The sequence below is a fragment of the Scleropages formosus genome, chromosome 2, assembly GCF_900964775.1.
Source record: "Scleropages formosus chromosome 2, fSclFor1.1, whole genome shotgun sequence".
NCBI classification, from domain to species: Eukaryota; Metazoa; Chordata; class Actinopteri; order Osteoglossiformes; family Osteoglossidae; genus Scleropages; species Scleropages formosus.
Genome location: NC_041807.1, coordinates 6,148,081 through 6,174,174, shown reverse-complemented (window position 1 = coordinate 6,174,174; position 26,094 = coordinate 6,148,081). Strand labels below are relative to the sequence as shown.

General features: G+C 47.4%; 1 protein-coding gene across 3 annotated transcripts in view; it reads right to left on the bottom strand.

Moving 5' to 3' along the window:
* The window catches only part of foxp4 (forkhead box P4), a 110,561-nt gene that overhangs the window by 37,765 nt on the left and 46,702 nt on the right, over positions 1-26,094 (bottom strand). For all 3 annotated transcript variants that reach the window (XM_018758630.2, XM_018758632.2, XM_018758631.2), the window contains exon 3: positions 13,116-13,205. In XM_018758630.2, coding sequence (XP_018614146.1) covers positions 13,116-13,205 — 90 coding nt within the window. The remainder of the gene's footprint in view (positions 1-13,115; positions 13,206-26,094) is intronic.

Below are 26,094 nucleotides of genomic sequence, written 5' to 3'. Positions count from 1 at the left end.
TAAAAAACTGACACACTAGAGCTTTTTCTCCCAAAGAGTCTCCCACCTAGAGTTTTACCAGTTTTCCATACTTTTCCAATGTAGCATCTTTTTTTTTCCCGTAAATTCCAGCTGTAACACACAGGTTGTTTACACATTTATATGGCTTAAGGGACATTTTAAAGTATCCACCACTTTCCTCTCCTCAAATATGAAAAAGATGACAATAACTTGACACCAGTGTTACAGCTGTTAAACGCATACATGACAAAAGAAGGCTATTGTTGACACAATTTAACTGCATACTGCAGTCATTGTGAAATCCAGGCAGTTGTGCCAAACAGCTTGTTTCTTCCCAAGCGCGAAAATAAAAGTCTTATCTTCTTGAAAGTACTTCAACAAACATATTATTATGATTCTCTATCATTGAATCAAATCGCAGGAGGGGGGAAAAACAAATATCATCCGATAAGATTGTTATCTGGAGGAAATGGCTGCCAACAGTCTAGAATGCACAGTGAAATTTCAAAAACGATTCAAAAGCGTAGAAGAGGGGAGTCATACGGCGGCTAATCGTGTTTCATATCTGAATTTCACAAGCGTGCTGTAGCGCTGCAAAAACTGCACACCACGTATTGGCAGCGAACAGCTACTCCGCCCCAGAAGGCCCGAGGACACGCTGCTTGCTGACACGTGATGCACGGCAAATTTGCCCTGTTACAGTGTTCTTCAAAAGTTTCCCGTTATTTCTGAAGGTTTCCAACAGGTTCATGCACCCAGAAAAAGCTCACCTCCAATTCTCCTGCCAGAAAAAATATCCAAAGTAAGACACTGAGTTTGAGCAGTTGTAAAATACAAATTTTAACACACTATTATTACCCTTTTTAAGGTGAACAGCAATTAATGTTCTCAAACGCTATTAAATCTAAGGGAAAAGGGGGAAAAAAGAGCTCACAGTCTTACGGGACAGATGTTCAAATACAGACTTACATTTGAGTTAAAAAGTATAGGCTTACAATCTGTTTATTTTTTCCCATGCAAAAAGGCGTAGAGATGTGTGGTTTTGTATTGTCTGGTAGCTCTGGAGCGGACGAAACAGGTGCATTTCTGGTAAATTCCAAGTGACACGGCTTCTCTCAGAAACACTGGTTGAAAGCTGTCGGAGCGCAGTTATCCTCGCGGGCCAAACGGACAATTTTACATTGCTTCCTGGGCTTTTTCATTTAAGTGCTGGAACAATGGAGCATTGCTGACTGTCTGAAAAAAGGCTCAATTCCTGCAAAGCAAAAATGTATACATATATTTAAATTGAGCGACTTGGTTTCCTACACCGTTAGACCTTCTTACAACAACGATTTAGAGTTTTAACAGTTTAACCTTCACGACAAATGAGGTATCTTCAAACAATATAGGGTTCGGGATACAGTAAGACTTCAGAAAAACACAGCAATTCTCCCTGCTGTAACGGTTCTGGGGTGGTAACAACTTTTTCAATTAAATTAATGTTTTGCTTATCAGTTATTAAACCACTCTAAGACCTGTACAATGTATTTGTACAGCATCTCATCATGTGACAGCGTCACATCGAGAAATCCACAGAGCAATACGCCACCATCTGCTATTGACACATCGTCCGCAGCAAGCAAAATGCTGACAGGACACTTTGTTCTCCTATACATCCTTTTTTCCCCACGAAACACTGTGCGAAACAATGAAGGCCGGCAGGTGAGCATAAGAGGTAATTGCTATGCTTTTCTCTTCAACATTTTTGAAAACAAATTCTCTGAACACAAAGCGCTTTTCCTCTTGCTTGCTACCCTTGTCAGGGCAAGCGAGCAGTGAATTTACAATGAGCCACGTCACCAGAAAGGATCCACATGTCAGAGAGCATCTCGGCATGTTTCGGACACCCCCTGCAGAGTCTCAGCTCTGGAAAGCATGTATTTCCCTGCCGTATTTAGTTTGGGAAAACTAGCAAAACGTCACACGACACAAATATCTGTAGTGAAAACAATCCTACGTTCTCCATACGTTCCCTCTCGTACGGCCTCACACAAATGTGAGAAAGGGATGATACTGAACACATAAGAAAGACAGTAGTGACAAAAAACAACTCCTATTAAAAATAAAAGCAAATGCGGTAGTGACAAGTATTTGCCTTTTTGCACATGGTTGTTTTTTCACATTGTCAAAACTGACTGCAACGATTTAGATCGAGACTGAAATGATGTGAAATCATTAAGATTTAGACGCACATGGTCTGAAGGTACGCCTTGCAAAATGAAAAGGTGGGAAACATGGTAAATTGGAGCAGTGTGGGTCTGATCAACTCGCACTAATTTGGAAACGACTGTAACGTTATTCCTATAGCTCCAACGTGTGGGGAAATTTATGCAGGTACACAATTTATATATTAAGAGTAGTAGCAGAAAACATTAGTAAAATGTGGGCCTCTACAGGAACAAATGACAATGGGTGTGTGGGGGGTTACTGGGGAAAGGAGGGTGGGGGGGGTGCTAGATTGCGGGGAGTCTGGCTCCATGCCAATTTGCCTGTGCTGTCGCTTGTCATTCGCCGCTCGGAAATGAAAACCTGTAATTAATTGCTCTTCTGCATCCCATTCTTCAAGTGACAACCCATACATTTTATTTTATACACACGTTCATTGACATTTTCAAGTTGCAGGCGTAATAATTACTGGAGTTATAACACCTTCCATTCCGAGGCCGCTGGATTGACGAGCGTGGTGAATGCCGAGTTGTTAAGGTTTGACGCCATTAATTGCCCCTATAATCTAATATCACAAAGGCGGGCGATTACATACCCGGAGCAGAGCATGCAATTCGACACTAGGGTTTCAGAACGGCACGCGAAAACAAAAGCGTCGCCATTAGCAGCTTGACGGCTACTAACAAAAGCGTCTCACAATGCAGAATTATATTTTCATTCCGCTTTGTCTCTCGGCATAAATGACTTTTTCCCTTTCATTTGGATGTGAATAGAATGGGTAATAGAAGAGCCTGAAAAACCTAACGATTTGAAGTCAGCCGTATATTAAATGCATTTTTTCTGTCCTCCAACCCCCATTTTTTTGTCGCCACATGATAATTTGTATTGAAAAAGGGGGGGGAAAAAAGATGAGGGCCCGATTAGCAGGAAGGAGACAACAGCAACGTCCTGGTAGAGGAGGACCAGTGAAAGAGGCCTTGTCACATGCAGCCACAGAAATGTGCCTTTATGGACATTTGGGAGCAACAGACAGTTGTTTGACTGAAGAGATTTTGAGAAGCCAGGTATCCTCTTTTTTTTTTTGATCCACGAAGTGTCGGAGTCATTTTGTGATGCTGAGCTACGTTCCATCTTACACTGCAGCTCAGGGAGCCTGGACAAGGAGCCTGGATAGCGCCGCAAAGATAGAAGCAGGGGGCAAAATGTGAAGGAAGGGAGATCCTACGGTTGCCCCCTCCCCGCAACCTTCACCCCGCCACTCAACCGGTAGCAGACAAAAACTCTTCTCTTTCGGCTCCCCAGTTTATATTTAGGCTGCAAGACTGTTGAAGACTTCGGCACAGGCCTGGTGTCCTGTTCAAAACGGATATCTGCCAGACATGCGGAAACGTAAAGAGCGCAGCTTCGTTGGCTGTTCCTCAGGCAGCCGCACACACCTCCGTTCGTGTTTGTTCACGTTCTCTTACAGCACAGGAGACCGCACGCATCTTCACTGGCCACAAGAACAGACATATGCATAGAAAATATGGAGACCTGTTCCAGGGGGGCTCATGGTTACGGCCTTCAGACCACCATTCATGGTCTTCGATGGAGCACCATTCACACTGCACTTTAGAGGGAATACAGATCAATTCCAGCCTGTGAAGTGACCACAAAACACAAACAGAAGCACTCCAAGGCCTATTGTCATCTTACAAAATGCTGCGACCCCAGAAAAATAATCACAGTTACCCATGGGCTTTTGTAACATGTCTGGAATACTGCCTTCTACAAAATCACAAGCAGTGTAGAGAGGGGGAAAATACTCTTAATGCTGACTGAAGGTGAACATGTGTACGAGGACATATACGTGTAGGAGTGTGCGTACGTGTGTGTGCGTGGGTGTGTGCATGCACACACAAATGTGACAGCGGCAGAAAGCAGAGCTGGGGTGGGAGGTGATTGGGAATTTGGGGTGGTGGGTCTGACGACGCCCCAGTTGGCGCCATAAGCATCTCAAATTGGGTTCTAATGAGGAAGCGTCCGCTGCTTCCCACCGTCATTAAGATGCAAGAGCACAGTCCAGAAGCGTGAACAGGGGTCTCTGTAATTGACAGAGGTCAACTGCAATACGGAGGAAGAGAGGCGAGCATGCGGGGTGGGGGCGGGGGAGGGGCGGGCCGAGCCACCGCCAGGCGATTGCAGAGAGAAGAACAGTAATTAGAGGAGTTGTTTGAAGAGCAAGTTTAACTGATTAACAAAAGGGAAGCGGGAGGAGCGCGCCGGAGAGACGGAGAAGGGGAGAGCAGAGGGAAAGAAAGGGAACGTAGGATAGCCTGCTGTCCCGAAGGGCTCCGAAGGAAAACTGCGCGATGTACCGCGCATCTCAATGAGTCCTAATCTTGTTTGGCTTGCCTTGATGAATTTTAATTTTGCACAATGACAGGGCCCCCGTGTTTCCGGGCCTCTAATAGAAAAATAATTAAATGTTATGGAACAGTACAGGTAGGCAAAGCAGCAGTGGTGGGGCTCGCATCTCGACATGGGCCCGTGATTTACACGTGAGAAGATAAAGGAACTTTCCTTGGCGAAGGATAAGGAGCGCGCTGGAGTCCCGTGCATTGCCCAATAAGCGAATGAGCAAATTTCATTAACAACAATAAGGTTACACCAAAACACTCCTGTGCCAATAAACAGACACAGCACAGTAACAGCAAATGGGATCGCAACCAGTATTCTGAACTGAACCAAAAATGTGTTTACCCCAACATTTGCCTTTTTCCGAAGAACTCTACGTTCAAGTTGGGGAGCCCAATGCTCAGAGACACATGGTGCTCTGAAATGTCAAGTCTGATCACACATAGGCTACTTTAACACAACTTCCTGCTCCACACTAGCAAACACACAGAGAGGAGACGCGCACACACGTATGACGCTCCACCCCCGCCTCCACTTAGTGTTACTAGCTAATAATTCAATTTGGAGCATGGCCATATGGCCTGTCATTGTTCCTTCGAATTACAATCCTCCTCCAGTCCTTTTATGTGAGGCTGGAGAAGTTATTAGAACGTGCGGGACTCCGGGATCCCCCAACATCAAAGCCTCCGGCCAAGCGCTTCCATCGGCGTCAAGCTCCCTCAACTAGCATCTGGAAAGATATTCCACATCACACCAAATATCATTACTGCGGTGCTTCTGGAGGCTAGTCAAGGTGCAGGCGACGGGTAGCTGCGAGGGTGGCATTCAGACGGACACACTTCGGGGGTTCAGATGGACACATGGCGTGGCGACAAAACAGTGGCTCTTTCAGCGCCACAATCATGTCGAGAATACAGACAGCGAGAGAGAGAGAGCGAGCAAAAGAGAGGGGTCCTTTTCCTTCAAAAAGGTCAGAGTCTCAGTAATGAGCTATGCACTAAATTATGGTATTTAAATAAATGGATGATTAATACCTCGTCATTCTCTGGAGGTTTCTCTGGCATTCCGTATTACTGGGTAATTATCACATATAGTTGCTGCAGTGAACATAAGCGTGTGTGCACACACAAAGGAAGGATACAGACAAGAAAAAATCCCCTCAAGGTAAAGTGGGTAAAAAATATGTGATGATAAAGTGGGTAATAATATAAGAAACTTTGAAAGCCTGAAAGAAACAGATCTATAAATATAAAGTTGATACAGGCCAAGTTCTTGAAAACCAAGAAGCTTATGTAATTGCACCTGGAAGGAAAATGGTCAAAAACTACAACAAAAACAAAACAAAAAAAATCAGAAACAGTTGAAATCATGTAAAAAAAAAAAAAAAAAAAAAAGAGAGACTTCACCATCCAAAAAAATAAAAAAAATTGTGTCAAAAAATCACATTTCTGAACACTAACAAATACCAACACCAAAATGACATGTGTAACAGTGTATAAAACACTCCTCTCCATGCAAGACAAACACGTCAATGAATTTAGGGGTAATTTTTCACAAGGCTGCGTCTTTAACAAGCAGTGCAAGCACTCTGCCAGCGCCCATGAAGGACGCAACAAAGCGGCATACGCCAGAGATCGAGCCCAGCAAGGGAAGGGAACCTATAATCAAAACATGAAACGGTGCACTTTATCTAAATGATTTGTCTCCACGCGCCACCATCAATGAGGCTGAGGCCAAGCGGTAGGGATGCCGATAACTGGGGAGAAAAATGACACCGAAAATAGCTGGTGGAGGACAAGTGACTCCCTTCCACCCCACCCCCACCCAGTTACCAAATGTTAGGCGCTGTGTTTCGGGTGCCGTTCATTCTAGTCTCAAAGAACCACACACTGTAAGGACACATACACATTCTTCTCCTCAAGCACTCCTGCAGCACTACACTGACAACTAGTTCACCAGTGTACTTGTCAGGGATGCCGTGAGCAGTCAACCCCCCCACAGACATCAGTGTCCTTGGAGGGGCCGCACTTCTGGCAGATTAAGAAACGGAGGCTGACCCACGAGAAAACAACTGAACTACCAAGGAGCGTCGGCACAACTGGCGAAATTAAATAAATAATAAAATAAAATAAATAAATACAATTCGGCAGAGAACTGCTGACGGCCATCTTAAAAGCCTGCTGCCCCAGGGAAGGAACCGGAACGTGCCGAGGCAGGTTTGCGCCTCACCTGGCATGCTGAATGGACACGCAAAACAGAGCCTCCTTTTGTACCTGGTCACCCCGCCCGTAGCCACACGACCCCTGGGGGCAACATTCATTTATTCACATCGTGGTGACAATTGTTTGGCTCTCAGCCGACGGCCCAGCAATAGTGGCACCAATGTGTCAGAACGGCTGCCGACGCTTTTATTATTTGATACCGGGTCGTGTTTATCAACATGTGGCATAGAGACCAAAATACAGCCATTGTGAGAGAAAGAAACCACCTCTCCTTAATCCTCGCCAAGGGCAAAGGGCACATTTCTTGGGCCAGGCTGATGAGGGACACAAGGTAAGGGAAAGGAGAGGGGCTTTTAGCTTGCTCTGCTTTAAAGCTTCAAAGAAGCTCGCTGAAATTAGCCTGCATGAAGGCGTCTTTTGAGCTCAGGCGGCAACCAAAAGGTGCTTGTCATTTCTGTAATGAGCTTGCTGAAAGTCGCACGCGGATGCCGGCCAGGTGGCTGCCACAGCATCTGTTACCTTAAGAAGAGGTAGAAAGGAACAGGGTAAAAGGCCCGGAACGTACGGGTCTCATAGCCTGAGCCTGCTCCTCTTCCAAGACGCAAGTCTGCGAAGGTTCGAACATGTCAGAGCCAATGCGTTCACTGCGATGCTCAGGCCCTCTGGAGAGCAACAGCTTTTTTTCCTCTCTTTTACTTTTTACTGTTTTGTGGAGCAAGGTAAGAAGATCTCCCACATGGTAACAGAGCACCGGCAAATGCATTTCAGGCCAAAGGGACAGTTCTGAATGTGTGTGTGAGTGTGTATGTGCGGGGGGGGGGGCATTTGAGAGGGGCTTCTCCTGTCACTGTGTTATTTTCACGGAGTACTGAGGCTTGTCCAGAACTCCGCTGAGGGACCACTTCTTGACAGGGTCCCGACAAATGAAAAACTTGCATCGTGAGAATGCCCTGGGTAGCAGGTTCAAGTGGAAATAAAGCCTCCCCTCCCCTGCCCACCACCCCCACCAGCGCTCTCTCCATCTAACGGCCCACTGCGCCAGAATAAAAATGACAACAAATTTCCACTGGAACACAACAGAGATTACTTTACTGAGGAAATATAAAAGCCTATTATCGACCCACCTTCATTACACATTTCACTCATGTTTCAAATCAAAAAATAGAGTTTCACACTTCGCTGCATGGACCCAAACTCCGAAACCAGCCCCACTACCCAGTCGCTTTTCTTTTTTTCTTACTGTTCTCTTTTGCCCTGTTCTTTCTCTTTTCATTCTGTCATGCCTTGTCTAAAGGATCTCCCCAAAACATGCCAACTAAGCACTTTTTTAAAAGCAGATAAAATGGGAAGGGGGTTGGGTGTGTGTGGATGTGTGGGTGTGTGTATGTGTGTGCGCGCGTATGGGGGGGTGTTGGACTGGGGTAGAAAAAAGGCAAACTGAACTGTTTTAACCCTTACTGTTGATGATTCCAAAAAGTTAAAAAAGTGGATTTAAAGAAAACAGAACGTAATACAATTGTTCAATTTCAGAAAACACCTGGCATTGGAATCTCGGTGAAAAATGAGCACTTCCACTTCCCAGACAAATAACTGTTCCCCTAAATTTTTGAACTGTTAATAGCCAGGACGGCTAAACATGACAACATTCAGGCAGTACATGCTGCAGACTAAGAGGCGAGGTTCTGTGTGCTGGGGAGGTGCAGCTGGCGAGTACATCGGATCCACGTGTGAGTGGACATCTGGGTGGAGACGCTCTGGTCCCCACCCAGCTGCTTCACCTCATTTAAATGTCATGTGGCTCAAACACAAAGCAACGGCAGCATCGGGGCCCTCTATTAGGGGACAAAAGCAGGAAACTAATTAGCATGTCTCTAATGAGTCTTTTCATTTTTTTTTAATTAAACGAGAGCCTCCATAATACATGAAAAAAGAGGACACTTTTTTCAATTTCCAAAAGAGATAAAGGCCGGGAGCGGTGTGTTTGTAAAGTGCTTGGCGCTACAGCAGGGCAGTGGGTGCACCATGGCATGTCCCCCTCACCCATACCCCAAACCCCTCCTCGAGTGTCTACAGCTGGACTTGTCGGTCCCTCGCACTAGAGAAGGTTACAGACGTAATGCCGCAGCCAAAACAGGTAAACAGACGGACACGTATGGACGTGGCACTGGGGGTAGGACAGGCAGTTTTACCACGAGCTGAGCGCAATCCAAATGAGCCACGGTCACCCTTTGTTCAATATATCGGGGCCTCTATGTCTGACAAAGTCAAGCATTCTGGGGCCCCTGGGAGAACAAGGAGCAAGAGAAGATGCCTGGCAAAGTGAAAAGCCCACAGTCACCGAGAAACAGCGATTGCGAAGAGGAGAATTTATCTCATTGCGCAACCTTTAAAGGAGGCACCGTATGACCAAACAGCTCATACAACTGTGAAAACCAACCATGAAAAGTGGGAAATCCCTGGGCAGGTCATACACTCTCACTCCGAGAGGCTGTGGCACAGAGACAGCCGAATTTTGATACCGCGCGGTTACAAGAACGTTGCTTGCACTTTCAGAGAGCACTCACTGGGCAGCTGCCAGAGGTCAGACCTCACCTCCCACAGGGTTCTGCCGGAGCTGCAGGCCAGGAAATCTGCGGAGCAACCTTAATGTGACTTTGCAATGTTATGGAAAAGATCTGAGAACGTCTTCTGCGGCTGGGCTTCAACAAGCATGGGCTGTCTCGTGGGACACTGTGGCCAGGTCCCACCCCACACGGAGGTCATCAGCATGTTGGGATCCAGTGGAGCAAGACCAGGGCCATGGAGGAAAGGGGTACACAATACCACAGCAACGGAAAGGAGGTTAGCGGGAAACCGCAAGGGCTCATCCTGTCTAATGAGACTCTCGACTCGCTTTGAGCAAAAAGATTCCCTGCATTTCCTTCACATGTGTGAAAGGCGCCACTAGGATTTAACGCAACATGAAGTAATTTTAGGCATGTGAGAGCAGAAGAAGAGCGCTTCGCCTCTAGCTATGTCTACCCTTAGCCTCTCGTTACCCTGCCATGGCACTGCAACTTCAACATGAGACCAACATGAGACAGCTGTATTGACTGAAGCTCCAGACTTTGGACATGAATGTTAAAGCCCCACCACAGACATTTGCTGAGAGGCCATCAGCATAACTCAGTGAGTTACAGGTGATCCTGGGGACTCAATATTTCGGTAAAAAGCCACAACCTTTGTTTTTAAACGGGCAGCTACTGTACATAGGATGGGACTCTGCACAATTTTTGTACATTTTAATTTTTATATCAAAACAAACAGTTTGGAATACTGGGTTGGGCAGATTCTTTGTGAAGCAGAGCTAGGGCTTGGGATGAACCACGCGAGGGAAGGGACCACACTGCCTCTGGACATACTCAGTCCATATGCTGGAAATTTGACTTTTAATAATGCTAAGTGGAAAATAAGGGCTGCAGGTAACACGGCAGGTATACCCTTGTACTTGTATCCTCAAGGTGGCTGGGTCAAGCCTCACTGCCAGCTACTGCCGTTTTACCCCTGAAATATTTACCCTCAGCCGCTCCAGTGAAAACAAATGGCTTGAACTGTGTAAGTCGCTATCTATAAAAGCATCAGCCAAGCAACTAATTAGCAACAATAATTGCTAGCATGTGTGCATGAGGGTTGTCAGGTTGAGACAAGCTACCACTTGCAAAAGCCTGCAGGATGCTTGGCAGGGAGGAGCCCTCGTGGGATATAGCTGGGGGGGGGGGGGGGTTTGGGGTAAGATGTGTGTCACTGTATTGAAGAGAACCCTCCTGTTGGGCATGTGCAGAATGAGGTCTTTGCAGGGGATCGCGATGAGCGTGAGCAGGGCGCAGGGCCATGAGCAAGCAGGCAGAAAAGGCCAGACCGAGAGTGCACTCTACAGAGGAGGAATGGCTGTGTATTGAAAGGTATGTTCGGAAACATTTTCAGAAGAAGGTTTCGTGAATGAGTGCTGATGGCGCATTATTGTCACGGCTACTAACATGGCTGGTGCCTTCGCGAAGCTGAACTTCCCACACAAAGGGGAGTGCTGACAGGGGCCACGTGGGGGAGCGGCAGTTCGCCTGGCAGAAACCTGCTCCACTTCTCTTATTTAAAATGGCTGTAATGTGTCAAGATTTCTTTTTTCCCTCCTCCACAGAAGTACAGTAGCAACAGCAACAACAAAAAGCACAAGTACAACTTGGTGTAAAGACACAGAAAAGTAGACACGTGCGACCATATGACAGCTACACTGCACTCCACTCCACTTCCTTCTCCTCATCAAGCTTGTAGTACAAACCTCCAGCCCAGAGTTCAATCTAATTAGTGTGGTTTGTTAATTAAATGAACGCGGCACTAACGAGGTAACCTGCTGTTCCTTGATAATGTTAATTACCCTGAAGGGAAAACCTCTCACCATGGCCATTTAAACTGTCAACCCACATTCCCCTTTAATATTGACGATTATGAAACTCCCGATTTTTCACCCCCACCCCTGACGCCTTTTTCCTCCTGTTGGAACACCCTTACTGCGAACTGCGGTGTGTGTTAGATGCTGGCACCGGGCAAAATAAAAGGAGTGGTACGGCGACCGGCCATGTGCAAAGTGCATCATCGTCACTGCTACTGACATGCCGAGCGCCCCAACACAAACACCCAGCTCCACAGCCGCCTCCCTACTGGAAGCGCGTCCCTCTTCTTATCGGCCGCACATCCTGAGAAACGACAGATTACGAGGCGCTTGCATGGTTATGCTGCCGCCCCAAATTCGAAATGGCAGGTGTGAAGACTGTTGTGCGGATTGTTCTGCTCCGGTCTAAATTAACTTGGTTTACACCCGCTCTGCATCATTATCTCCTTCAAACATTAAAATCTGGCAGCAGCACGAGCCGGAGCACTATTTTTGGGAAGATTAAATCAGATTGTAAATTTAAACGGCATTTTAGGATAAAACAGCAATTGTAAGCAGTATTTCAAGCACAGCGTTGCAGCTCCAAAAAGACAAAGGCAACTGTTTCTTGTACAACGCAAAGCGGTGGTTAAGGGATTACATGGTTAAGCGTCACTCGCGCTCAGTCACCAAGCATATGGCAAAAAAACTGAGTGATGTCACTAATGAGAAAACGTGCAACTGGGTGCAACGTGACGGAGTCCAATTCCTTCAGCATCTGTACTGTCCTGGTCCCAGGTGCTTTAGACTGTCACAACACCTGGCCACAAGGAGATTAAACCAAAATATGCAACACAGCCAAAGTCTGGGGACAGAGCAAGGTTTGAGGAAAGAAAGCCCCATGAGCTGCTACTGAACACCTACTGGATGGAGGCTCTCAATACCGATATGGTTCAGTCTCAGTGGGTGCACAGAATCCTCCCCCATCCCCAGTGTCTGTCACCAAAATACAGGCCTGTAGAAGAGCTGACCAGAAAATCTGCATGGCTGAGACCTCAGTTCATATTGCTCAAAAAAATAAATTAGAACTAATGCAGGTGCACACAGCTGGCAGGGGTTTGATGGGCTGTGCCAACTGGGGTGCCAAGTGCCTGGAACCCTTGGGTCAGCTGCTACGTCTACGGTGGGAGACACTGGAATCCAGCATCTCCCCAGGCCTGCAAAGGGTAGCATTCACTCAACAAATTTCAATAATAATTCACTCATTTATTCATACCCCTCCACTAAGACACTGAATGGCTCTGGCAGTCCATGAGCATGCTCCAAAAACCAAGGCACAGTATGGGACCCTGAGGGACTTCTGAGAACCCCATGCCATGGCACAATGGACCAATTAGAATAAAACACCAGAACATAGGGCACAAAGCTGTAGGCAGTAGTTTCTGACAGTGCTGTACCTCTGGATCTCAATTCCATCAGAATGTACTCACACCCAAAAGAATAAGAGGTGCCTGTAGGGAACAAACTGTTTAGTTTTAAGGTTTCAACGCACATGTCAACTGAGAGTACGCCTGAGACTGAGAGCATCAGGTGGACTGGTCTTTTGTATGGCCGTGCTGGAAACCCAGGTGTGGGGCCTCCCAGTGTTCCTCTTGTATAAACACACCCTGCAGACTCTTCTGGCAGGTTGTGCAGCAATAACCACTGTTATTGTGAGAAAGTTACCCGTTTTTCACAGCTGGATTCTCGTGGACAGAGGCAATCAGAGGTCCCACAGGACCTGTGCTGGGAAATCTCTCCAGCACTGAGGATGTGCGTGACCACACACCAGGGGATTGTCCAGTGGGTGTGATCATGTGTGTCAGAAAGACATCTGGACTCACCTGGACAGGGGTCTGCTTGACCTCGTTGCTGCTGGGCGAGCTGAGCCCTGTGGCCTGTTGGAGCAGGAACTGGCGTGCTGCCTGCAGTGCCTAAAGTGGAGAGTAGAAAAGGGGAGTCGGGGAATGGGGGCAAGGGACGGAGAGGGGGAGTGAGGAAGTCAGACTGGAAAATGGCAATCTGCCACTGTCATCACTCTCATTACCACCCCCAACCGAAATAATGTCATCTCCTTTACCTTCTTACAACCCCGTCTCAGAGTCCTGTTTCACTTGTGAGCTTCTTGCCAAAAATGACAGCACCGATTTGGTGGTAGCGTGAGAGGAATACGATTAATGGGGCACCTCCAGGAAAGCAGCTTGTGTGGCGCTACCCTCACCCTGCCCCACTACACACACACACAACAACCTTCTGCCTTCACACGTGTGGGTTTACAGGTGGATTCCAAACACGCCCCACAGCGAGGGTCCTCACCGCCCCGTAGTCGGAGAGTGCGGCCTTCTTCCAACACCTGCAAGACCCCGCATGGCCGACTCACTCTCGACTATGTCTTCGTGCACCCACAGCGAGAAAAAGAGCAAAAACATTCCTCGCAGGAGCATTCAACGGGCATGTTTTGGTGCAAATGCCTCAGTCCAGCTTCGTAACACATCGTCCCAAAACAAAAACACCAGGGCCTCCATAAATCAAGAAGTAAACTTGTTTTGCTAAGACGCACGTTTTGTTCCGAGCTTATGAGCAGTGGCAGGTTTCAAAATAAATACTAGATTTATGAAAAAAATGGGGCCCTTCCAAAACAACTGACATAAACAATAAATCAAGGAGGCCAGGTTCTACTATGTACCTTGGGTCCTAGGAGAAGCCTTTCTGCAATTGCCCAACTGAAAAAACAAAACACGAGCGCCTTACAAAGGGCCGCATTGATAAGTCACAGGTTCGTGTAAACTGCGCTGAAATGTGTCCCAGCTGTCATGCCGCCAGCTCCAGCTCAGAACGACAGAGGCTCCGCTCTGCCGTGCCTAGCAGTAGCAGCTCTTCCCAGCGCCAGCCGACATTCATGTGGCACACGGTCAGTTTAAGGGTCCTGATCACAGACGTAGAGCCAGTGCTCCGATAGGTGCTTGTCACAGAGTGACTACAGAAATGGAAAAACAAACATTCGCAGTTATTTCCGCTTCCCAAGACAAGCAGGACACCGACAAGAGTAACATGCCAACTAGGCTAATGCTGAAAAACTGCAAATGAAAAGTACAGATTAGCAAGTGGAACTGTGAAAGATTCACGGAGGGACGGCAGTACCCAGAAGCTCTCATTACACCATTTATCCAGAAATAACAGCAGCACTGTTAAAAAGGAATAAGCTTCGCTTCTCCAGAGAAAATCTGCAGCATAATGAAAACCACTCGCACCAAAATGACTCGCGTGCATGTCCACACACACACACACACACACACACACACACACACACACACACACACACACACACACACACAGCAGTAGCAAACATCTGCCCACTGTTCTGTTCATAACTCGGCCGAAAGTGCACCCCCTCCCACTCCCTGCTCCTCACCAAGTGCATGTGTTGGAAATTACTTCACTCTTCGGAAAGACACCACACCACGCAGATCTGGCAGCAATAAGGGGCAATTTTGTCGAAATTACTACACTGATTACCACTTTATTAAAATCCTATTTATGGGTTTATTGAATGGCACTATTAAGGCTAGGTGAGGCCTCTTCTCCTCGTGCCTAAAAGGAACCCGGTTTAAAATTGTACCTAAATGAATGTGAGGTGCTGAATGACTGCTGCTCCAGGTCAGCAGAGACAAGAAAATCGATGGAGGGAAAGTTGTTTAAAAAGTCTGCCTGCGCACAGAAGGGTAGGGATCCTCTTGCTGATAGATCTAACTGGCACCATCCTCCAGGTAGACAATGGAGCCCTTTGTCACGGCAGGCATGCATGTGTCGTGTTTGCATTGCCTATTTTTACAAAATAGCATTTCAAGTTTTTCCGATGAGCTCGGAAGCACATGAACATCACCAGCATGGGCTCCCCTGCCTCCTTACACCAGTGCAACACCATAAAAAAACTCATTCTTCTCCTTTTCTTCTCGCCATTCCTGTCCAGCCCCAAGTTCAGAACGCATTAGCACAGAGTTGCACGGCCGCCCTGAGAAGGCACAGTTTACGGGAAGGTACCCCTCCCGACAACAGCATTCGATTGGGCTTGCTGCACCTTTAAAGAAAATATGGGGGGTGTGGGCAAGGAGGGGCAGCGGGCAGCAAACAACAGAGCCATTGTGCTGGTGTGCTGGACAGGTTTTATTACAAGGGGAAGGGAGGGTGAGGAGGTCGCAGGCCAGCTTGGAAGCCGGCTGCGCAGTATGGGAGTTCTCCCTGCCTGTCATCAGGGCTCGCTGTAAATCAGCACTCCTGACAACATCCTCAGCAGCACATTTTTTAATTCATCACGGCTGAACAGCCCCCCCCAATGACATTCTCTTTTTTGCCTGTATTTAGAGAAATACCCGACATATAGATGTCTTCTCTTTCGAGACGTTACAGTGCAAAGGGGAGAATGAGCGCTTGGTCTAGTACAGGAGAAAGAGCAAGGAAAAGCGATTAAGTCGCATTATTCCATTTACGCAGATATACGCAGGAAAACAAACAACTACATTAACAATTACGTACTAGAAAAAGGAATGAAACAAAGGTGATGAATATTCACCAAGGCAGTTTCTGAGGAAGGGTGGCAGGAAAAATTTGAGTTGGGGAGGGTGGGCTGGGGGTGACCAGGTGGGCACCATATGCTGGAAGGCTCCATCACCACTGACAGAGGGCCATTGTTGACAAGTCCCCACTACACTGACACAGAGGAGACCAAGGAAAAAAAAAAAAAAAAAAAAACAGCAACCCACAATGGACAGTGAGGTCGTTCTCAAGGGGCAGGAGGCAGGAAAGTTCAGCAGGAGTCAGGTTACCAAAAGTCTGGCCGCCCTCAAGATGGAGACAGTGTGTGTCTTTAGACAGCTACAATGGTAGCACATGGCCTTGTGAGGGCAGCGAAAATCACGGGCTCCCCGAACTGTCCCGTGGGGTGCAAATAGCCATGCCCGTGGCGTCAAAGTGGAATGGATGTCATAGCTTCAGTGTCAATTTGTTCTTTACTGACCGTGTGGTGTGTGAGACCTGCTCTAGTCACTGTGGTGACAGCGGGGGCTGCTCCACAGCTCCCTTAGGTGGGATGCTCTGCCAGAATAACCTGGGCTTCAAGTTTCCCCTCAGATCTGTCTACTAAGGCCGCAGGAGCACGCAGACGAGTCTATTGACAGCCTTTGGCTGTCAGATCCTCATGAGACCAGTACAGTTAGAAAGACTCCTGCCAGTGATCCTGTAGCTTTTATAGACAAACAGCACATCAATGTACATTCTTAGTCGCTGAGCTGTTTCCCGGCCCACACGCTGTGTTGACATGACAGCAGGTTCTCACTTGAAAATAGACCTATAATGCCAAGATGACCAGCCGAAGGCGAGTAAACCACAAGCCTTCTCATTTCAAGTGGAAGGCCACACACAGCCACCTTTTTCTCCTGTCTTACCCACACACACACACACACACACACACACACACACACACACACACACACACACACACTTTCAGAACCGCTTGTCCCATACGGGGTCGCGGGGAACCGGAGCCTGCCTGGCAACACAGGGCGTAAGGCCGGAGGGGGAGGGGACACACCCAGGACAGGACGCCAGTCCGTCGCAAGGCACCCCAAGCGGGACTCGAACCCCAGACCCACTGGATAGCAGGACCGTGGTCCAACCCACTGCACCACCACGCCCCCCCATCCTGTCTTACCCGTTGTGCACATAACAATAGTGGAATGGCAACTGGTTGTGGACGCCCTTGTGTACGTACTCACAGGATCATGACAAAGTCACTGTAGTATCCTTCAAGGAAAAAACTAATCAATCGAGTTTTAAGTTTTATTACAAGCTAGCTAACAATTACAAGACAAGCAAATCAAAAACAAACAACCCTGGAAGTGAAAATAGTTCATTTATAACAACATGAATCATTGCAACATTTCAAACAATTACAGATATAGGAAGTCCATGTCCTTAGCTCTTCAGTTAATTTTCAACCTTTGACAATACCAGGAAATACAATGTTAATCCATTTAATGGATTAACACAATAAAGTGACAGCTTCCAGTGTTGTCTGTTATTACCTTTAAAAAGCCATTTTATCCACTTTAGCTTTAAAGTACTTACTGTAGGGACACACTGACAGCAGGGTAGAAATTCACATAATGTTTACCTCCAATCTGAACAAAGGTAGCTGTGTTGGCTGACATGTTGGCTAGGAATACCCTTGACCTCCACTCGAACCCACGGCAATGTGGACCAAGGACAAAATGGAAGGAGACCTCATTTCCAGCACAGTTGTAGTACTGACACACATGCTAAGGTTATCCAGGTTAGTCTGCACGTCCAGGCTTGGGGCAAGTCTGGGGTGTTTTATATTAACTCTCCCAGGGACACCAGGTTGCCCTTTGGCTTTCGCTTCCAGGCCTGCCTGCAAGGAAACTACATTGCACGTGGCTCTGCCTTCTCCACTTCTGTTCTCCACGTCCAGCACACGGCAAAAACAATAGGATGCCACAGAGAACAAGTAGCTAAATGAGCCAGACTGGTGTTTCACTAAAAAAGAAAGAAAGCAGGATATAGGATGTATATGCCTGACTCTGGCCACCCTGCTGGCGTCCTGCTGGCTGTCAAACAGGTAAGCTCAAGGCCGGCCAACGACTGGTCCCCCCAGGGTACGCCCTTACGTTTCAAGGGCCTCAGAAGGGCCGCACCACTCGCCTTGACGGCCCGCAACAGAAGGACAATCCCCCGTGGGCTGCGGATAATGTCAGAATGGAAGAGGGAGGGGGAAGCAAGAGGGAGGCCTAGCGGGAACATTTCACATCATCTAAAGTCCCAACCCCAAAGGCTGTCGAGTAGTTCCCGTCTAGTTTGTATGACAGTCGCTTTGCCCAGTTTCTTCCTCCTGCAGCACAGGAAGGGTAAGAAGTGCCTGTCACACTCGGGTGCCTCTGTACCACAGCATACTGTGCACGAGCTGATTCAGGATCAGTGTGTGTGTGTGTGTATGTATGTGTGTGTGTGTGTGTGTGTGTGTGTGTGTGTGTGTGTGTGTATGTGGGCTGGGGGGGCTCTTTTTTGTACTGTTTCCACTCAACCGTAAAGGGAAAATAAAGGAAAGGCAGAGCTGCTTCCTTTCAGGTGAGAATACGATCCCTCCGACTTAGGAATTTCAATTCAAGCTCTGCTGATAAGTCTGGAAAAGAGGAAAAAAGAAGGTAAAACAGTTTCTATTTACTTATATTAAGTAAAAGAAGGAGAAGAAAAAAACGTGACAGACAAAACCGAAGCATAGAGCCAGATTGCCAGTCAACTGTTGTATTTTGAAAAATGCATATAGCTGGCTTTAGAGGAATGCCAGTTCAAGGCAGTGGGGGTCAGATAATACATCACCATCCTGCCTCAGTAATTCCCCAACGGTGTGACAACTGCCTGTATCGCAGTAACTCCCACCATGTGTCTAAGTGAAGAGCGTTTCAGTATCTATCACCCGTATCATGCTATTGTCAGGCATCTTGGTTAGCACCGCTTTGCTTTGCCACTTGCAGCTCCCATGCCTCAGCTGGTGCTTCACATGGGGAGGAATCGTCTGATCGGCAGCATTGCGGCATGGGAAGGTCCGCTTATGACCCTCAATGCCTCTTGACAATGGACAAACAAGTGTGAAAGCAGGACTCCAACATAGCTCAGATGCCAAAAAAATCAAAATTCTACATACACTGTATGAACAATGGCCGCGAGCAACTCTGTACCCGTGAACACTATTAAGGCACATCTTACCGTGGAGTGAATACTACATAAGAACTTGATTACCTAATACTGTGCACGCACAGTAATGGGTACAAAGACAGCAAATAAACAAAATGCAGAGGCACGGTGGTGCCTTCGGGGTGGCTCAGGGCATGTCCGCTATTAGGCACATGAGGCCTTTCAGTCATCCTTCAAGAGTGATGTAGGATCCTGACATGGATCGAATTCACAGGCTCTGGATTTCAGCCCCGTCCCCCTGCCTCATTAGCACCACCACCGGCTGCAAAGGGGGCCAATTTCACGGTGGGTTACAAATAAACTACGCTTTTGACCAGATTTTCCCCTCCCTCTAACTTCTCCAGCCCGTGCTGGTTTTAATTTAGCACTTCCTGCTCCATCTCCCAGTTGCTCTGCTCCTAACTTTTGACATTTGTTTTAACTCCGAATGGATAGAGCTAGCACTAAAATGAGACCAAATGAGTCTGTCTGAATTCAACAAGGTACCTTAAAAATATTTTTCCTTATTTAATGTAACGTTTCCGCTATATAAAGACCAATGTTAAAGCTCTAAATTTTAAACTGCTGGAGTGGCACTCCAATGGCTCACACTGCCCATTAAAACAGGCAGAGGAATACACTCTGAGCCAAGTAATAAAAAAATAAATAAATTTCAAAAACTTCAAAATATGCTGTAATGTTTGAAAACCTTGACCATTTCTTATATATTCTTTTTTCCCCGCAAAACGGATCCCTTCCAAGCTTCTCACATCTTTGCCTTCCTCCAGATGTGCGTTCCACACCTTCGAATCACAGAACAGGGTGTTTTTCTTAAAATTTACCACCCAAAAGATAAATACATGAAAAACACAAGGAATGCAGTAAAGAGTCCTTATTCCTGGAGGGAGAGATGAGGCTAAGAGTGCTGCAATGGCTGCACCCCATCGTGGCGGACCACCGCTGTGATACAAGAGCAATTTTTCTGAAATTCTTTTTTGGGAATATTCTGCTCTCATGGTAAAACAAATGCCCTGGCCCCTTGGAAGGAGGGCGATGCTTTTCAGGCATCGCTCGGTCACTGCGAGCGCTTAAAAATGCGTTGTCCACTTTGAGAAGAGAGCAGCGGAAAAAAAGCAGTGCAGTTGCAGCTAACAATGCTGGGTGTGCAGCATTAGCGTTTCGTGGCCAGACGCTGCAAAGCAAACTTACTGTGGCTTCCTCCATCTGGGGTTCCTAGACGGGAAAGGGGGCCCTTCTCGGCAGACCTTAAATCATGCCCGAAGAGGGAACTGAATACGTTACTATGACAAACAAGCACAGATGAGGGGTTTTAGTCGTTTTGCAAGGAACGATACTTTCATCCTGAGCACCATTTCAACTGTACAACGTGCACTGGTGGCGCATGCAACAGCCGGGTAATTTGGATGTGAATTGGTTCTTAAAATGTCTTCTCGCTTTCTATGGGGAACATGGAAACGTCGTTTCCTACTGTTCTTCGTGATGCAAACAATACAGAGAGGCAAACATTTATTTCATTTTGAGGGCTTAGGAATAAATCTTCTGTTCAACCTCATCAAATGTCAGGGAGACGGCAAGTTCTCGTCCAGAACTTTCCAGAAGAAGCTATTAAACACAACGGACTGACACAAGTGAGATGTGGGGTTGAGCCAGACTTCTGCCCTTGTGGAACAGAGAAAAAAATAGCAGCCATTTTCTCTGAACTAATCAAATTGTCTTTTCAGATTAGTCATGCCTGAAATGGCCATTTTCAGCCAACTGCACGTGACAGCATGTAAACTGGGATCAACAGCCCTCGCGGCAGGTAGACATGATTTGTGATTAATCTAATTTCAATGACTGTACTAGATGACACAATTAGTTCCTGTAGAGATGAAAAAGCCAGGTGTTACTAAACAAGAGCCAAAGAGCTGAGAAAAATGGAAACGCACAAATGGCTGTGAGTACACTTGACAATGGCTACCCTGAGGACACACCAGGGCAAACAATCTTATTTATGTATTTATGTAACAAAAAAGACAAGGCAATGAAATAAATTACGTTATACCACTACATTTTGTTGTATGCTTTGCAAAAGTAAGCCTGCTTAGAAAACATAAAAATTTCATTTTCTCAAAAGGTTTATGTTGAATGGCAGGTTTGAAAGGCAAAACAATGGCGCTAAACATTAAAACCTGTCATATTCAAAAAAGATCACACGTACTAATGGCTTTTGCACGTGGATGTATTATGGCTCGAACTGTGAGAATGATTAAATTAAATGGAAAGATTAAAAAAAAAAAAAAGAAAGCAGCCGTAACTGCACATCATCCCAATTCCAAAAGCTGAAAAGTTTGTCTGCGCCTGTCTTTAGGAGGGCATTTCTTCAGAAGAAACTGGGAGAGGATGTTGGTTTTCAGAGAAAAAACAAAAAACCCTACACTGTCTGAGCTCTTTCTAAACACTATCACCCCAAAGCACAACTAGCCCAGCCGGCCCAGCCTCCACGCTGAGGGTCCCACAGCCCACAGCATTTCAGCTCGGTTTCTCATGACCAACATGTAGATCCAGCTGTGCCACACGAAGGTGCGCTGGATCAGCTCGGCACACCAACATCCACAGGTGTAATGGCTGCCTGATGTGATCTCAGGGCATTCTTATCAAAATCTGCAACTTTGCAACGTGAAGCCATTACAACATCGTGCAGCATGTGGCACAAATGCATGTCAAATTGGTCGAAAGGGGCCCTTCATTATGGATTCCCAGAGCCACCATGAGCCCATAATGTAAAAAGAAACCCACATTCTTCCTCTGTTCCCCTCCGCTTCTCCCTGTTGACTTTAATCTCCTTTTAAGATGGCAAACACAAAGACTAAGCAGAGGCAAGCTAATTAGCAACACTTAAAAAGAAATCTGCAGCCATTGTTTGGAGTCCCTCACCCTCACCCGTTTCCAGGGCAACAACTTTGGAGAGTGGTGCCGGGTGTGTTTGAATATCTCTCGCTGGTGTTTTTCACTGGGGGGGGGGGAGCAAAGCAGTGGAGAGCCACGAAGGGCCTCTGCTGCAACACGGCAACCCCCACTCCACCCCACTCACCCACTGCTTTCATGTGCGCACATGTGCCCCCAAGTTTATTGCCACTGTGGTGGGGGATGGGGGGTGGTGGGGGTGGTGTGGGGAGCACATTTGTGTCCGGCTTTCTTTTTCCTGGCTCAGCCTGGACGAGTGCTCAGGCAGCCAAAAACACATGCCAATTAGTGTCAATTATGGGAGCCGTTTTCCTGACGTAGATGTCGTGTCCGGCCACCAAGTTTCCCTCCCCCTCCTACTTTCCCAACCTTGACCCAACACAGCCCTGCCTCCTCCTTTCTCGGTCGCCACCATGTGAATCATAACGTCCAGCTTGCCCTTTGCCCAAGTGACCCACAATGGTGCAATTCACAACAGTGGGGGCGGAAGGTCTTCCCTTAAGTGTCCAAAGTTTACTGTGATATAATTTGCACAGGAAACACCGGCAGGTCACTGCTGCTGTGCCGCACCAGTACAGGCCAGAATTAGAGCAGTGGAGACACACGGGACGTAGTCTGCATCTGCCAGTAGAAGTAAGGTGGGACAAACGGCTTAGCCCTCCCACTACTCAACAGTATTTATGTGGCAGCATAGCAGGCCTCGTAAGGCCAGGACCCACAGGATGTCTCATTGGGCACTTAAACGACGTGCGGAGACGGCGATCAAGAGAGCAGGGCCCCATCTCACCCCGTCTCACCAACCGCACCCTGATTTGAAAGGGATCACCTTGCAGTCTACTCACGCCCCATGCCTCATGCCCCATGCCCCACGCCCCGTAACCCTGCGAACCACCCCAAAGTCTCCGGGATATAGTTATAGAAGCACCACTGACCTCAGTGTGAAAATCAGGGGGTTTTTCCAGGCTTCAAATCTTCCCTTGGAGCCTCCACTGTACCCCCCCAGTTTAAACTGTGGGGCGACTTGCATGTGGGGGGCCCTTCTTCAGCTTTCGGCCTTCCTGGCACACACTCTGTGCAGTTGACCTCAGCTGCTTCTCTTACTCATTTGATGTGGGGAGCATTTACCCCACAAAGGGCCTTTTTTCCCAGAAGTGCTGGAGGAGCGCTGATCAAGCCCTTTACTCATAGGTGCGGGGCAGCAGTCATGCGTTTGGCTTCATGAGACTGAGATGCGCGCCGTCAGCAGCGGGTGACTCAAAGCTGATTCACAGCTGCCTCACTCACAGCTGGGGAGTCTCCTCTTCGCGCTCCACTTCTATGCAAGCAACATTTTGCATGTACGTCTGCATGCGTGGAATATTTATTTGTGTACGTGCGGTGCGTTTTATTTTTTTGTTAAGGAAGGCGGCAGCGGGTGGGCAGTAGCAGCCCCACACGCTCAACTGCCGATTACGGGGCCTAAGTGCAAACAGACAGGACAGGACGGTCCACAAGACCAGCTGCGGATGCGCCAGTTGGAGAACAAGGCCACCGCAAGCCACAGTCCCCCGTGACGGCACACACAGTGCGTATACATATGCGGGTAGTTAGAGTCTCATAAGTGCTACATGAGACGTACTGCTCCTCCCTTCTTACCCATTTTGCTTCTAATATGACATTATCTTGAGCACTAGTACTGCTAGCATGTGAATCATAATCGTGTATGTAGGCAAGCAGCGTACTATGGGCAGACGCTTGTGGTTGAAACTGCCACCTTCCGCTTAGGGGACGACCCAGGATCAAATTCCACCTCCTGCTGCGGTACCCTCCAGCAAGACACTTACCCTGAATGACATCAGTAAAAAATACCCAGCTGTACAAATCATTGTAAGCAGCTTAAATTAACATTAGAAGTGGCTTTGCTTATTTCTCTTACACTTTTTTCAAGGGTAAAAAAAATAAATGAAACAGTAGTGCTATAAAGTGTGTCACTGTTACATAGATTTAGCTGATGCTTTTCTCCTAAATGCCAATTACTTACTGACTTGTACAGCTGGATAATTCTTACTGAAGCTATTCAGTCACCCAAGGGGAGTACAGCTACAGGGAGGATTTGAAGCGGTAACCTTTGGACTGAGAAGCAGCAGCTCTAACTGCTACGCCACCAGCTGCCCCACAGGTTTCTATTAAACCTGAAACACCCAAGAAGACGGGATGTGATTATGGCGGAGAGAAGCAACGAGCTGCCCAGCCTGCCATGAGCCAGGTGCACAGAAACACTGGAGCGAGCGACTGTCAGCACAGGCCCTTTGAACAGGAGAAAAGAGACGTAAACAGAAGGATGGGCAACAGGGACGGAACCAGCCTGGAAAGAGGAGGGCCTAGTCCAGCATGCCCCCTGAAGTATGACTTCAATTACCAGCCCCACTGGATGTGACGTTACGTGGAAGTGCTCTGAATCTGATACCGAAGCGCCAGTACAATATGCCCAGGTCTCTACAGCCTTCTTAAAGGTTTCCCTGGAAAAAGTCATAAATTACTTTTATAGGCCTCCCATAAATGTGACATTCCCACATTCCAGAATTAGGACTCAAAGTGTGAAAAAATCATTAAAATGAGAACTATGGAGTATCAAGGGCCACATGCGAAATGCATTATGCTTCACACTTCCTTTACTTATACTGAAAGTACATGTGCATTCAGCACAGAGAAATTATCATCTTTCAAGTTCTCTACAGTTCTCCAGCACTTCGTATACATTTGACATAAAATGTGAACAATAGCGTTTTTTTTTTTAAAGACATTTTTATTCTGTTCACAGGACAAATGTTTTCAGGACTAAAATTGCAAATAAAGCTATAGGTGACACTTTCCACAAGTGTGGTTATTTTGTCCTCACAAATGCTAGAGTGGGCCTTTTTTCCCCCCACGTTGTCCTCCTCTACTCTTCCGGTAAGGTACAAAGACCGTTCCTCTTTCACCATTTCCCTCTTTTTCATGTTACTTGTGAGAAGTTAAGCTCAGCAGCGAAGAGCGGCAGGGAAAAGGGGAGGACTTCTCAAGAGTGCTACAGGAAGTAAGTGCACTGGAGATCTCTTTGTATCGTCACGGTAACAGCGGCGGGAGTTCCACGATGCTAAGCAACCCCCCACCACCCCACCCCCCCGTGGCCGTGCAGCGGCCACCGCGCCTCCTTCCCGAACTGACCCTGCTTGACCTTTGCCCCCCCGCGACCCTGGCCACAATGCAACTGTGTGCAATTAAATTGCGGAATGCTTTTAAGTGATGACACCTTTCAGTAGGTCGCCTGTGTCACGTTTACGGGCTGTTATTAAGGTTGACTCGCCGCCTGCTCCGCTGTGCTCCCCCGTCTAAAAGGGATATTATTCCATCGTCAGAGGGTGCGTCGCATCAATTTTTTGTCTGTTAGCCGAAAGATTTCTCAAGGAAAGATGCAATAAGTCCCCTTTGGAAAGGAAGTGAACGTTCAGTGGAACCAGGGACGATGTCCATGCACCCCCTTCTGCCACCCCCCGACCCTGTTAAATTCCTCCATGACAGAGGCATTACTGTAATCTCATGACTGCTCTGCTTCCTGACACTAGTCACCAGCAATTGGTCAAATGAGCTTCATTTCACATTAGGACATGATATAGCTATTACTAGTCATTGACTGCATCATACGAGGCTATTTCACACACTTAATGAGGCCAGGGAGAGGCCAACCACACCAGCGGACCACCGATACACCACTTTCACACAATTTTTAACCCTACTTAGCATTTCACATTTTTCAGCCCATTAGGAAGCTGCTGCGGCCCAGGTGCAGATATGGTCCCCAGCAGAAGGCTTCAAACACACCCCTGTGTATTTTGTGCTCCGTGTGTCCAGCTCTTGACTCGGACTGCCCATTTGTAGCCTGTCTGCACCTTGTGCTTCTTTGCGGTCGCACCAAGCGGGGAGCAAAAGCAAGGACTGTCAGCTCCACGGTGACAAAGGTCACTTTGAGCCTGCGAGGCTACGGAGGGGAACAGGACATGCGCCAGCCGTACAGGAACGCGTCCGGGGTCAGGGCCGCAGCACCCCTAAGTCCCATGCTACAAAGCCAGACTGCAGCGCAGCCAGATACTG